Source organism: Solea senegalensis, linkage group LG2 (assembly GCF_019176455.1).
Source record: "Solea senegalensis isolate Sse05_10M linkage group LG2, IFAPA_SoseM_1, whole genome shotgun sequence".
NCBI lineage: Eukaryota > Metazoa > Chordata > Actinopteri > Pleuronectiformes > Soleidae > Solea > Solea senegalensis.
Genome location: NC_058022.1, coordinates 2,764,825 through 2,780,910, shown reverse-complemented (window position 1 = coordinate 2,780,910; position 16,086 = coordinate 2,764,825). Strand labels below are relative to the sequence as shown.

General features: G+C 41.2%; 1 protein-coding gene across 1 annotated transcript in view; it reads right to left on the bottom strand.

Annotated features, from left to right (window-relative positions):
* Nucleotides 1-16,086, bottom strand: part of gdap2 (ganglioside induced differentiation associated protein 2) — a 38,056-nt gene that overhangs the window by 20,425 nt on the left and 1,545 nt on the right. Inside the window, exons 2-7 of the mRNA XM_044016420.1 lie at nucleotides 12,584-12,723; nucleotides 10,658-10,811; nucleotides 8,990-9,078; nucleotides 6,734-6,810; nucleotides 5,740-5,899; nucleotides 277-427 (exon numbers count right to left, since the gene is read on the bottom strand). Of these exons, the coding sequence (XP_043872355.1) occupies nucleotides 277-427; nucleotides 5,740-5,899; nucleotides 6,734-6,810; nucleotides 8,990-9,078; nucleotides 10,658-10,811; nucleotides 12,584-12,723 (771 nt within the window). The remainder of the gene's footprint in view (nucleotides 1-276; nucleotides 428-5,739; nucleotides 5,900-6,733; nucleotides 6,811-8,989; nucleotides 9,079-10,657; nucleotides 10,812-12,583; nucleotides 12,724-16,086) is intronic.

The window sequence follows — 16,086 nt, the reverse complement described above, 5'->3', positions numbered from 1 at the left end:
TCAATAAACACGGGCAGAGAGAAAAAGTATCTGTAAACAGCAAAGCAACAGCTGTGAATTATCCACATCCTTCTGGTTAAGTGGTGTATGATTTACTGTATATATTCTTTGCGTGTCTTGTTACTTTATGTTAATTGTTGTTGTTGTTGTTGTTTGAAGCAATATTCATCTACTGTTGCTTAGCTGCCAGTTACGGAAAGCTGAAACCGAGAGTTTCGGTTGCATAATATTTATATATGGAGTGTTTTCAGACAGAGTCGGGGCCTGAGCTCTTACTTCCTCTGGTGTTGTTTCTGCATGGCCGCGTCTGACATCTGGCCCTGCAGGATCAGTTTCCGTTGTTTGTCCACGTCGCCCTCCATCCGAGCAAAAGCGTGATTCCCCACCTGACCCAGATCCTCGTCCAGATTGTCCTCCTCGGCGTCGTCTGCACAAACAGACAAACGAGCGGATTATAATAGTTGACTGGCTTCAACTCGCTCAGCGCCACTTTGGAGCGAGTGAGCAGTTCTGCTTCTGTTTTTAAATCAGCCTGAATCTTTTAGCCCCTAAGGTGAAAACAGAGGCAAAATTGAGTTCCCAGAATTTTCCGAAACGTGGTGGGAAGATATATATATGTACATACAGTACATATATAAATGTACACACAGTATATAACAAAATAGTCAACCGTAACATGGCCTCAACTCAACGGGAAGGTGGCCGTTTTGAATTTTTGGTCAATTTTTGGCGACGTAAATGAGCGAACTCGTCCGAACGCGCTTGTCGTAACATTTCCAACCATGGAAATGTTTTAATCCAGTAAAACAGAGCCATATTCATCTTTCAAGTGCTTCCATAGGAGCCCTTTAAATTTGGAGCCTCTTAAGCAAACTATTGGACAGTTACATTATGTCTTATTAGTCTGGGTATCTTTGACTTTATGTATACATCTGTCCGCCACTTGTTTGCGTATAATTCTCCATGCCAGGAGTCTTTTTGTCTTGGGACCGTTCCCGTAGAATTGTTGTTTAATTCATTTAGGCCCTTCCTCCCATTTGCTTTTTACGAATACTGTTTAAAGTTTGACAGACAGACGTTCCTTGCATGTATAGATGGATGTATTTAGTACAGTGTCCCCTAAACATTAAAATATATAATGTATCTATGCAGTGCTTTTGTAGACTTGGTGACACTAGGGTTTTGCAATTCACCCGTTCACTCACACGGCAGCATATTTCTATCACATAACTTTCATATGCATTAGTACACATCAACACGTAGACCAGTGCGAGGCCGGGACATCGAACCCCACAACCTTCCAGTTGACCCCTCTGTGCCAATGTGACAATACTGCAACACATTTACAGAAACCCATCAGTGCTTCCACACATAAAACCAGAATAAAACTCAATAATCCAGGATCTGGCCTCGCTCTTACATTTGAAATTGTGATTGTTCTGCGAATCTGTGAACCACATTTACCGTTCATGTAAGAGCCTTTTTTTCCACCCATCTTCTGATCCTAATTTACCTACAAGACATTATTATTTGTGTGTGTTTGTAAACAAAAAAAAAGAAGAAAGAAAATCGATGTGATAATGACCATAAAATCAAGTTGACAGACTTCAGGCTCGGGCTGTTTCAATGTAACCACATGTAGCAATCGTGTGCACGTCCGCACATTTAATCCAAGTCCAAACGGGCATGTGTTGTCCGTCAGTGTGTGCGTGCCTGTGTGTGTGTGTGTGTGTTTGTGTATCAGCCTGTTCTCATTGGGGTTTCACTCGCGGGCGGTCTGCTTGACTTGGATCAACACCCCAAAGCCACATTGCGTCTCTTTGAAGCGTCACGCCGGTCGACATCAGGCTGGAGGTCAGCGGAGTCAACAGGCTCCAGGCAGAAAAACCACAAACACACGTGCGCGCAAACACAGGCGCTGCTGTCGCGTTCAACAATCCTCCACACCAACACAAACATTTTTAGTCAAAGTGTGAGAGAAAGTGGAGGTTGGAAAAAAACAGAAGGTCACACACACAAGATACAGTTTATATGACAGTTTACGGCCTGAAATAGTTTTAAACGAAGCTGCCAACAGTAGAAAATTCTCCTTTTTTGATCTCTGCCTGATTTACTTTATATGCAACACGGGCTAATCACTGTACACACAGTTGTAAGCTTTGGCTCTTCTCACTTCCTTCATGACTGCGGGGAAAGCTATTCGGTTTATATAAAAAACAGCCTCGTTAAGGTGCTAAATGACATCCAGAGCGGCTTCAAGATGCCTTTGCGTAGATTACAAGATGTTTGTGGTTTGATCACTGCTATAAAAGACATCAACTGTGGGGAAAATGACTAGAAAATAGGGTTATCTGGAGTTTGCCCATTCACGAAGAGCAGGAGAAAGTCAGGAAAATCCAGGTGAGAGGTGACAGCTGTATCGAGGGTGCAGAAGGCGGAACACACAACAGACTAATGCCGTGATTCCACTGGCTCTACTCGCCTTGGCACGGCACGGCTAAGATGTGTTTCCACTAGCATAGTAGCTAATACCAGCTAGTTCCAAGTGGTAGGTACTATGCCTGACGTCGGCAGACGGCCGGCCACTGATTGGTAAGAGCGCCGTCACAGGAAGAGACGTCCGACACAAGAATCAAGCAGAACAAAGCCAAACTGTAGACCAGTTAACAATCAGTTAACAATCCTAAAAACGTGGCTTAATCTCCCAACAATTACCACAGAAATGTCTAAAATCTCGATATTTAACAGAGGAGTCTGATGTATTTAGCGACAGCAAACCCTGCCGCTGTATTTCAGCCCAGTGACTGTATCAGACAGAGTATGTGCTCCGGTCATGGAGGAAGTACTGAACAAATAGTTTTAATGAACTGATTCTAATGATTCAGTTACACTGAAAACAACTGCTTTACAAGTCACTAGTCACTCGTTGAGTAAGTACATTTTTTGTAGTGGAGTTGCAACGTAAACTGTGCCGAGGTGAGCCGGGACCATAGTGGAAAAGGGCCATAACTCAATTAATTATCCGGATGGTATCCAGAAGGCTCACAGAAATAGCTTTGGAAAATTGTTTTTACAGGTGGATCACTTCTACCAAGCATCAGTGCCGATAAAGTTCAATTTATAAAAAAAAAAAAGCAAACTGTCTTCTACAATTTCTGTTTAGATTTTAGGCACATTTGTTAAATCCTTCCTTGTGCAATGTGAGAATCGATTCGCCGGGGCAAATATGAATATTTTATAAATCAAATTAATGTGCTCGCGGGGCAGTCAAATTTAATCCAACTCTGTAATACAATGTGAATTTAACGAACACGGTGGCATCATAGTGATTTTAAGTTTATTCTTCATTTGACCAAGTGGGGGAAAAGACGGGTGAAAATATTTTTATATATTTCTTATATTATTTCTTATATCATGCTTGTTATTATTGATTACCTTGTCTGTTTTACTGTGTCTGCTGTTGTCACACTGCACATTTTTCCCCCATTGTGAGGCTAATAAAGGACCATTTTAACCACATTACACAAACCTTGGGAGGGTCAAAAAAAACCTTCACGTCTTACGATGTCAAAAAACAAAAAAAAACTGTGATTTCAGAACACCTTCTCTGTCTGTCAACAGGTGAATCTCATTGTAATATGCAGATGATGATGATGATACGCTGTGGAAAAATTAACTTATGCCAAACATGCACGGCTTTCTGGATGAGTGAAAGTGTGTGTGTGTGAAGGCACTGGGCAGTCAGATGTTTCACTGACACGTTCACAGAATATTCTGTTACACTGCTCGTCCGTGTCCACTGACTGGCTCTCGAACACATTGTCCTCATCAAAAATGCAGTTGTTTTTTTTTTTGTCCAGTCTTTTTTCTCCGTCCCTGAGCCACAGCTGAGTCAGCGTCGAGCAGCTGATTAATAGACTATGATGTCAGATCGGTGACTGACCGCTGGCCCGGTGTAGCGCGTTGACGGATTCACTGGACGAGCATCAAGCTGGCTGACGCGTGGTTGTTACTGAAGCTTTTTAAACAGGTTGTAAGTGAGAGGTGAATGTGGATAGAAACGGCTAACGTTTCGCTAACGTTTACAGCCATAAAGACACGGCGTGAACTGGAACCATTTGTTACTCTCCCTTTAGGGGTCACAACAACCGATCATCTGCGTCCATCTTGCCCCGTCCCTCGTGACTGTCCTCATGTCCTCCTTCACAACATCCATGAACCTCCGTGGTCCTCCTCTTTTCCAGCTCCTCTTCAACATCCCAATCCCCTCTTCTGACCAAACCACTGTCAACTTTTACTCCCTCACTTGATTTGAATAATCAAATAAACCTGAAGAATAAGATTCCGTGGGAGACTACAGACACGATGAACTCTGTAAGCCACTTCCAAGGCACAGGGACCACACATTTGGTGTCTAATCAAGCGATTTCAGCAAGGAGATTCCAGGGGATTTGGGATCTCACGGAAACCTGCATGATTTAATGTGACTGCTGAATATAAACAGACACAGATGCTTATTGGATGTGCGATAGCTGTGGATGATGTAGTCATGGTTGAGAAGAAGACAAAACTACGCGACATCTGTTCAAATCAGCCCCACGATCGGACGACACCTGCGATAGTCGGAAGGCCCGGATCAGGACTGAAATCTGGCCAATTATCCTCTAGTGTGGGGCCGGAGACAGAGACACGACAGAGAGGGACAACGTACGCACTGCACGTTTGCGGAGGTGTGCTGGGTTTCCGCGTGGCGCACAAATTTGCAATCCTAATCTACCGCCAGTTTGATTGCGCGTAGTTCGCAGGCACGGACACACGACAACAACAACCAAGAGTCCAAAGAGACAACAAAGAAGATAGTTACCATGGAAACTTGCTTGAGGGTCATGTGAGGCCAGTGCAAGAAAGTACTCAAAGAACACGAGGAAACACAAATGAGGTTGATTTCCAAGTGAAATTCACAACGACTGAAATAGAGAAATGAGTTTGCATATGTGGAACGCTAGAACAAAACCACAGGATTATATGGACAAATATGGCCCAGCAATTAGCAACTGACAACCATTTTAAACACCACACAAAACTATAGATATTAAAGACATTGTTATTTTGAGGTTTGGTAAAAAAAATGTCCAAACAATTTTCAGTGATTTCAGACATTTCTTGGACCAAACTGACAATTTCTTTTTTCATAATCCCTGATTCATTGATTAGTTGTTCGGTCCATTAAATGTTGGGAAACATGTTGAAATGATCTTCTGAAAAGTCTTGTTTTGTCTACAAAACCCAATGTATACAGTTTTAATGGGTTAGGGTTAGGGCTCTTTGTTAAATGGAGCAAAGAAAACAGAAGTTTCACATTTACGACGCTGAAAACTAAGAGAACTTCCATCCATCGATTTTCTACCACTTGATCCTCCACAGGAGAGTTGCGGGGGGCCCTGGTGCCAATCTCAGCTGACATAGGCCCATCACAGGGCCACATATAGAGACTAACAACTATCCACTCTCACCTATGGTCAATTCAGTGTCCAATTTACCTAATACCTATGTTGCATGTTTTTGGACTGTGGGAGGAAACCGGAGAACCCGGAGAAAACCCACGCACACACATGGGGAGAACATGCAAACTCCATGCTGAAAGACCCTTGTTCTAACAGGGGTTCGAACCTGCGTCTTTTTACTAAGCGAACTTGTTTTAATCAAGTTTTAATCACATGCGAATTCAAAGGTGTGTACCTTCCAGGCTGCCGGGCTTCTCTGCAATGCGGATCTGTCTCTCCGGGACGACGGGTTCGCCCTCGGAGTTGCCGATGTCGGCGGGGATGAGAGGGAGACAGGCCTTCTCCTCATCCTCAGAGCGAGGGTAGTACAGCGGCAGTAACTTCTTATACGTCGGCTGAGGAGGGAAACAAACAAAAAGCTGTGTTCACAGTGACGCCACAGAAGCATCTGTGCAATCTTTGCCAATCCACTTTAAGAAGCTCTAATAATAAGACTCCATTAACCTTTAATTTTCTCCATATTTTACAGTCGAATTCGTTGAAAGTTGGCATGAAAATGTCAACCATACGGAACATGCATTTTTTTTTTTTTTAATGAAAGGTTTACAGTGGGAAATTACAGACGTAAGTATTTTAAGTACTTTGACCAGAATTAACCTTATATTTCTACTGTGAAATGTATTTCTACATTTCAAGTTTTTGTTTAACACTTGAAATGAAAACAGGTGGGGAGGTCAGCAACATGGATTTAGGTAAAAAAATTTAACAAATCCACATTTTTTTGGCACGTAGTCAGGTTTTTTTTTTGCCCAGTATTTTAAAATTGGGAAATTACAGACCTGAATATGGAACACTGACCATCATAAACCTTACATTTGCTTCCTTATTTCTGCAGCAAAATTGGTAGAAACTTGAAATGAAAGCAGGTGAGCGGAGGTCAGGAACATATGGTAAGGAGAGTCCTGTGGAACTGCAGCAGGTCAAAGGTCGTCAGCTGAGAAGGACTCCAGAAAAACCCTCTATGTGTAGTTTGATCAGAATCACATCATCTGGGTACATTCACACCGTCTGCTCAGGACGGATGTTAATACCAGGCCAGAGAAGCTCATGTTTTCACACTCTCTTTATTTTTTCCCTCTCACCTACATGAGAACTGACTTTCTGCCCAATAAATCCTAAACACAGACACGGTGAGGTCACCGACGTTACTCACAGTAAACGGTACAAACCTCCTCAGTGTCTGACACGGCAAACACCACCGCCTCGATGCTGTTTCCATGGTTCTCCAGGAACCTGCGAACTGTTCCTATAAACACACACAAAACAGACATAAACACACACGCACACACACATATTGAGACATTAGCCAGGAACCTTTGAAGGAACTTGGAAAAAATTAAATTACGGAGTTCAGAATGCTCCCGTGTTGCTGGGATAATGACACAGACAAATTAAAGCGGCAGAAATCCACGCGTTAAAGACGCAGCGGTGACTGTTCACATAATGACATAATTAGATTGAAATGAGTTGAACGCCCGCCAGACATATTGGAGTGCCGTGTGTGCTGTAATTAAATGGAAGTCTGTCTGCCTGTGTAATTTGCCCGTCTTAATTCTGAGGATATACAGCACAGCCACATGTCGCGTGTGTGTATGCCTGAATTTGAGTGCTGTGTTATTACTGTAGTTTCTAAGAAGATTATCTTATAGTAGTGTGACTAAAGGACAGAATGTGTGTTTGCATTTGTTGTGTTGTGAGTACCAAACGTCGCAGAAATGGGGACATTTTTGGCAGATCCTCACAATATGGGGGATTAAGACATGGTTTTGGGATTGGATTAGAACTGGGTTAAGGTTAGGGTAAAGCAGTGGTGTCAAATTGGCGGCCTGCGGGCCATATGCGGCCCACCAATCACTTACATGAGGCCCACCACTTCATGTGTTTAACACAATTTCATACTAAATACATCGCTAGCAGTATTTTTTTTATAATAGTAATAATAAGACATTTGGTTGTTAACATCACAGTATTAAACGTATTGCCTTCAACATTATATTTACATTAATAATTACACACATATATATATATAAAAGCCTGTTTAGTGTTTTAATTACAGCTGTTCATGTTATTATTGACTTAAATTGAGATTTATTTCTCTGTTTTTGACATTGTTCCATTTCAAAACGAGCACTTTTACATTGAAATTCTGCGAATGTCATCATGTATATCTTGATTACAACATCATGATGGAATATTGTGAAATAATATTGTGCTTTCCCACTTTTTTTTCCCCCTCTTGACCAGATTAGACGCTCACTGGCCCTCAGGTCATTTGAGTTCAACACCCCTGGGGTAAGGGGTTAGAAACTCACTTTGAAAGCTGTGCATACATGTGTTGTGTATACCTTTATTGGTCACCTTTTTGGGACCTTTTCTGGCATAAACTATCAGGGATGAGCTCATACGATACACCTGTTAACTATTGAATTCAGGCTCTGGTCTCTAGGCCCCTTTATCTCTAGTGAATAGAACAACCTTTGTTGTTCCAACAGCTTTCTTTTTCAACATGACTATGGCCCCAGTGCACAAACCAAAGGACTATAAAGACATGGTTTGACTTTGAGTTTGGTCTGGAAAGAAACTTGACTGGCCCTGCACAGAGCCCTGACCTCAACCCCATCGAGCCACACCTTCTCATCCAACATCAGTGCCTGACCTCATAAATGCTCTACAGAATCAAATTTGGACAAATTCACCATAGAAACACTTCAAAACCTTGAGGAAAGTATTCCAAGAAGAGAGGAAGCTGTTATAAAGCTGCAAAACTGGGACCGACTCCATATTAAAGTACTGTATATGTATTTGAAGACGTCATTACAGTCCCTAATGGTGTAATGGTCAGGCATCGGAATACTTCTGTCCATATGGAATAACTTGAAATGGCAGAAAAGGTCTAAAATAAGTGTATCAGACTGATATCGGTATCGCTATCCGACACAAAAAAGTGGTATAGTGCCACCGCGAGCACAAACACCAGATGGAGACCAAAATCTGGTCTTAATGAAGCAGAACCTAATTTCTGTGGAACTGGTGAGATTTGAATTGTGGTTAGGTTAATGTTAGGGTTTGACCTTCGGAATTACACTTTGTTTAGGCTGTCAAACGACATGGAGGTCAGTGCAGTGTCCTAAGGAGAATAGCTGTGCAAACCTCTGTGTGTGTGTGTGTACAGGTATTACTAATGTTGTGGGGACCTAAATCTGTTTACATAGTCACATTATAGGGACCTGTCTTCCTTATGGGGACAAAAAGCAATTCCCCATAATGTAAATTACTACATTTTAAGATGACAACACGTTTTAAGGTTAGGTTGAGGATTAGGGTAAGGGTAAGAGTAAGGGTTGGGATTAGGCCAGTAGAAGTCCACTGAAGTCATGGAAACCGTGTGTGTGTGTGTGTGTGTGTGTGTGTGTGAGAGAACTTACTAAAAGCGATGTGTGTAGCATCCTCCAGCGGGTAACCTCTCTTCACCGTGCTCACCACACACAAGCCGATAGATGCCATCGACTGCTCTCTGTGGAGGCAAGTACAACAAAGCGTGTCACACACACACACACACACTTTACACCACATTTTTCTGCTGCTGCACATCAGTGACTGGTTACTCTGTTTACTCTCGTGTATTCTGGGATTTTTGTCGTCTCTATACACAGGAGCGAAGCAGCGATGGGATAATTACAGCTGCATAATTTTGATTAAAGGTGCAGATGAAAACGGTGGCGTCATTATCATAATCTAAAATATGAGATGTAGACAATAAACAGCAGTAGTTTTATATTGTGGGTCTGTGGCAGGAGCTAATCTAATTTAAATTACAGAGCCAGGGAGGGGGGGTAATATTCTGAGAATAAACTCTGTGACCTGTACTTCTCATGATTTACCGTTACTCTAAATGAGTAGCAACAAATGAGCAGAACATGTACATGGTAAATGCTCTGTATTTATATAGCACTTTTCTAGCCTTGTTGACTCATCAAAGCGCCGACTGCAAATCGACGCCAAATCATATTACTGCCCTAAAGAAACTGGACACGCCTCTTTGTCCTGGATGTGAGTGTTTTTTGTATTTTATAGGAATATTCTGCCTCTTTAAGATTGAATGTCAATGTTAAAAAATGTTTTAATAGCTTTCACGTCATGAAACCCAGTGACTCCGTGACTTGTGTTGGATTAGATGAAGTGATTCTTATATTTTATTTGAATATTTCGACATTAAGAAAGACTTCCATGTCAAAACAAAGACACTTTAATAGAGTATGATAACGATAAACCTGCAGCAGAGTTGTCTATTTACAACTAGCATCAAAATTGACCTAAAACTATTTCTTGAATGTCAACAAAAGCCAAAAAAACCCACAATGTAGAGCCTGTGTATTGTTGATTACATCGTCTAACAACCTGTCAACGGTCAAGGTCTACTATGTAAGCTGGGGTTATCTCAAAACTCCTCTGCAACTCTCAGAGAATATGTAGAATTGGGCCATATCCTTGTTTTCTTGTTTTTATAGAGTTTTACATTTATACCAGGCTTGTGTTCGGTGATGTGACACTGTCACAGAAATGCCACCAAAAACAGAGAAGAAGATGCAGAGAGAATAAAGGCAGCAACAGCAAATGCAAGAGCAAAAGGTGAGGCTGTGCGGCTATCGTTTTCCAAAAGTTGTGCAACGGTTGTTTCCAAAATTACCATTTTAGGGTTTGTGTCGTGTGGATAAAAAAAAACCTGATTTATTTTTGCAAATCCTTCTAAACTCTTTGTCATGTGCACAGGCCCTAAATCATTCATTCATTCCCTGAAAGAGCTCAGGGACACACAGATGGGTCGCAGGAGAGTGTCTTTGGGGCCATCAAATAAATGTGCACAATATTTTCCAGCCTTTTAATGAAGAATTATGTGCATATTTTTGAAAGAAAGAAAGAAGAAAAATAAAGGTTGTGCTTCATTTATCAAACATATTCCTCTAGAAAATGGCTGCTTTACCATTTCAGACCACATTATGTGCTACAGAAAGGACAGTAACGTTTGTAAATAGAGTAAATAATGGTCTAAGTGAGTGAATTAACATAAGTCGTGTGTGTGTGACGTCTCTTACGCAGCCAGCTGCATGATGTTCCTGTAGCAGCTGTACAACGAGCTCTCGGCCGCCGTCCTGTACTTGTTCTTGTACTTTGGTCCCACAGTGTGGACGATGAACCTCGCTGCCAGGTTAAAGCCTTTGGTGAGCTTGGCCTCTCCTGTTCGACAGCCTGCACACAAACACACACATATAAAATAAAATTTACAATATGAAATTATATCAGATGAGAAAACTGGAACCATTACAAAAATGATTACGAGTATACGGCTTGTTGACCATGATTTAGATTTATGTGATACGGCATTTTCAAAATAAAACCGAAATTAGACTGGGTAAGAATGAATACTAGAAGATTTAAAGGAATTCTAGTGGATCTATCAGCAAATATTAATTTTTAGTTTGCCTTTGTGTAAATCCAAGTTAAAGAACCCAGAACCCAAATTCTTGAGGGTCCAGGTGCTAATAAATACAGTTGTACCATCACATATGAAGCTCAAAAAAAGAAAACAAATGTTGTTCAGTGTGTCCCAAATATGAAAAAATATTCAATTTTAGATTTCTTTGCTATATGGAGGGAAAAAAAACTGAAAATATTCACATTCACAAAAATCCAATTTTCTTTTGTGTGTAATCATGTGTGCATTTATGTACATAGTGAGAAGGCAGAGAAAGTATAATTCTCCTGGAATGTGTTTTGCAATTTAAGTATTTCAATGACTATCATGATGACTATTCATGAGGCTCCACTGCAGACGAGCACTGAAAGAACGAGGCTGAACTGACTCTTTTATGAGATTTGAGTCCCATTTCGGTGTCATTTTAATTCCTGCAATGGCCACATGTTTTACCAGATGATTTATTGTACTTTTGTCTCTCTTCATGTGATTGGACTTTACTTTATATGAGCAAATTGTCATAACCCTTTTTTTAATGTTTTATTATTAGATTCAGCTGAGCATCATGTGCCTGGTTATGTAAAAAAATAACAACCATGAATGCACACTTAAATTGTTTTTCTCCCTTCTTTGAAGCCTCCAGACTTGAGCGCACAGCATTACTGAGAACTCAAACTTTGGTGCGAGCAGGACCTGATTTTACCCGTTTTTGTTGTTATTAGGGTTGACACATTTGAACACCGCTCTCCATGCGCCACCATTGCCTCTGCCACAATACGCCACAAACATCTCAGTTTTCATGACTTTTTAAGTCAAGAATTAAGAATTTCAAGTCAAGACACACAGCCCGTCTTTAACGTCTAATATTATTTACCAGAAACACAAGTCTGCCAACCTGATCTGGATCCAGCGCGGTTATTTTTATTCATATTATTACCCACAGATGAGGACACGCCCTGGCAAACGCAGATATTTATGAGCCAGCTTTAAGAGTTCCTCATGCAGGCTTGCGTCTCCAAAGTGCTGTCGCTATATAGTAGTAGGAAACCTTTACGAGTGCCCTCTGTTGGATCCTGTTGGAAGGTGTTCTACTTCGAATAGTCTATGAGACTGCATACATTACAAGCCGCTCATCTCCGCTTAACCCTTCTGTTTGCCATGCGTACCTCTCATTACCGTAACTCCTATAGATAGCTAGAAAATTCAAAAACGATGGACTTGCATGACCCTCATGTGGAGGATAAAGTGGTAGGAGACGGATACTGGAAAGCAGAGTAGAGGTTTGTACCCTATAGTTGTCATTACAGTAGCCACCCTTAATTCTACCTAAACAGTTGAATAACTGCCAGATATTAAAAGTTATCCATGAATTTTTTTTTGACAATTCTACAGCTATATAATCAAAATAAATCCATACGGCCTGATTATCATGCTGCTCATAAGAGGGTTAAACATGAACTTTGCACCCCAGGTTTGAAATAATATCGAATTTCGGGTAAAAACCGAGTTGTTATTGTGTCTGTTTTTAAACTCTCTTCACCTCTACCTTTGAGTTTGAGCAGCTCGTCTCGCAGCTCGGGCCCCGCGAGCTGGTGGATGCTGTCCGACACGGGGTTCTTGTCGTTTAGCGACTCGTTGCTCGTGTTCACAATGGCGGTGCTGTTCAGCAGGGCGATGTCCCCTGTGCTGTGGTGGAAAGAAGAAAAAAAGGAGAATAACTGTATAAAAAACTTCCGACAGAGACACAGACAAAGAACAAAAGGGTTTCAGAACACTTTCTTATTTGGGAAACATCTGTGGCTCTCTGTGTTTCTCAGTGTAGCAGTGTTTAAAGCGCAACGGCCATTCCCTCGCTGCACACAGGAAGTGATTTTTTTTTATGCCAAGACAGGCGGAGACTACAGCAACATTGTGCTAGTAAAGTGAGACGACTGAAAACACAAAACAGAGTTCATAAAAAAAGAATTCTGCTGCTCATTAAGGGGATAAACACTTCTTGTCTCCACCTGCTCCGGCTCTGCTGCTGTATATACACAAACGCTCCCCCAGTTGTTGTTTTTTTTTTCTTTTCTACATAAAATGACCCAAAAAACACCAGACAGATGCAGAATAATATCATGGACAAATGTTATGCACTGCAGCTTTAAAGTGAGTTTAAATTCAGTAGTTAGATGTAAGACACTGGACTGGATTTAATCAAAATTTCCTAAATTTAAAGTGACATCATTTCACTTTCTTGGAGCTGGTGTGGATTTTTAAAAAGGATTAAAACTCAACATTTGCCCCCCAGCAATTCTTTGCCATCTGCTTTTTATTTTTAGCCTCGTGTTTGTTTAAGTATTGAATGCATGGGTGAATGGGTGAACACACACACACACACACACCATAATATCTTTCGCCTGAAGCCTTTCAGAGTCGGTCTGGAAGGAACAATGAGGAACTACTCGACCATGTGGTGAAAGCATTTTGGTCACGAGGCAAAACTGAGCTTCCAGTAACGAGATGGAACTTTTTTTTTTTCCTCTCTCTAATACAATCTCGCTTACTTTGGAGGGGAAAAAAAAATATGTGCCATCATCCACTTCCAGAAAATAACTCTTGCTGAGGAACAGATCTTGCCGTCCTGTCCTGTTCTGTACTAACACACTGACTTCTGAGTATCATGGTCATGTTGTGCTGTGTCGATGTCATGAAACCAGCAGCAGTTTCAAGCTTCTCTGAAACCGAGAGTAACTTTTGCCTCAGTTCTGGTGACATGAAAGCACAAGGTCAAAGCTCCGTTCCTCTGTTGCTGCGAACTCCTCTGGGCTCGTTTGTCGTACCGACGTAAAAAAAACTGGGCCAATTTGTACTGGACACATCAAAGGTGAAAAGTTATTGAAATGTTTAGCGGATTCAAAACGCCACGTCAAGCCTCTGCGTGTTGGCGAATTTATATTTAGAATTCATATTTAGATTTTTATTCCCGCATTGTGGCAGATCTCCTCCCCTCCCAGCTTGTCATCGATTGCAGTGATTTGGCAATTTTGTGTCCGTCTTAGTGGATTCGTGAGTCGGTGTCATGTTACGTGGCTGCTCACACAATGATGACTCAGACTTTTTTTTGCATCTTATAACTGTCGTTCTCATTTTGACATTTTCTGCGTCTGATTTCAGGCAAAACACATTTGCTCTTCTGCAGCGCTGCAGGATTTCACCATATTTCTTGTTTTCTCACTGATTTCTCACTTGGGAATAGCAATTTCAGCCTAAGTTACATGTTAGGGCTTTTTTGTCCATTGATTACATCACAAACTATTTTGATAATCATTATTTGACTGTTTCTTTGCTCCATATTACAAAGAAATCATTGAAAAACTTGAATCATTTTTGGCTTGTGGACAAAAACAAGACATTCAACTACATCGATAATTTGAGGTGCGGGAAACACCAATCAACATTTTCTGATATTTTACTGACCACTAATTACTAACTAGTGGGGAAAATTAACGTCAGATTAACCCAGTGGCACTGATATTATGGTTGAAAAACAGGCTTTAGATTGTTTCAAGTGTTTCTTTAAGACCTAAATTATCTTCTTTCTTTCCTCATTAACATGTGCAACACCTGACATGTTTCCTCCATTTTAAAATGGTCACAAGATTAAACAGCAGCAGTTGCCAGAGGCTCCGCTTTTCTTCCCGCTCGTGGTTTAGTGCGGCAGGAATGTGCTTCACCCCGATGACCGAGCACAGAGGGGTCACTCGCTCACTCTCACAGAGAAGTGGCGGCCACCACGTCGGGCTCCGGGCCGGTCATGTGTTCTGCTGCGCAAAGAGGATTTATGGAGCGGCGCGGACTCTGGACTGATCTGTGTGAGCGCGAGGAGAGGAGACGCTGGCAGTGTTAGCGCGATAAACTCACAGCTGCGAATGCTGCTGCATCTGGAGTCTCTCGACTGGTGATGTCCAAAGATTGGGTCAGGACCCACAGATGGGTCACAGATGGTTGTGGGGAGAGTTGGAAATGATTCTGTAAATCAGTCGCTACACATTATGCACAATCGTGCTCTTGCCATGATTTATATTGTGATTTGGGTCACGATATTTCACCATCTTTAAAAAGTGTGTTCCCATATAGTAGGTTTGGCAAACGTTGCTTAAGGAGATAGGACATTATTCACACATGTTGCTACTGTTAACAGACAGAAAATCACCATAAAACACAAGCTAATGTAAAGCAACAATAAACACATTTTGTCAGTGTGCTTGTCCACTCAAAAATAAAAGCTGTAAGCCTAAGGATCAGGATTTCCTTGTTTGCGACAGAGTGATTCTTTAACTGTCTGATTTTAAATTACAAAGAGTTAAATTGCAGAATTTGGAGGAGGTAACGTTATTTTCATTGTTGTCTTCTGGTGACAAGACTTTCATTCCTGCAATAAATGCCAACCAAGTGTCATCAAACGGTTGTGACGTTACCCATAGGAATGCAAACTCCCGTTCTGAAGCCTCGAGATTTGCGATTTTGCTAGTGTCATGTTGACTTCCTGAAACCAGACACTAATAGACATCTAGTGGATGATACCAGCTGTCAATCACAGGGGAAGTCACTCATACGTGCTGTACTTGGTCACCAGAACATGATTTACAAAGTTGACATCATTAACTCCTCAGGAAAATGTTTACTGACATTTTAAATCAAGTGATAATTAGGCTAATTTTCCCATAGACTTCCACTTAAACCAAACCTTCCTTTGCAAAGGGCAGAGCTGCCCCCTAGTGGCTGTTCAATATATTCTTATTTCCGGGTTGTCTTCAAGAGGAATCTGAGAGATACATTTTTTTTTTTTTTTAAATATAATCTTTAGCGCCAACATGGAGAGTCATGAATTAGTGATGCTTGTGAGGCAAATGCTTTTAACTGCTAACTCAATTTTTAAAATACAAATCAAATGTTTTGGTACCAGCATACAACAACAACAACAACATTATGGGGATGCTTTGAATTTGATCTCAACTCCAAATAAAATTGAAAAATAAGGAAAACATATAGCTTTAAGATGAAAAA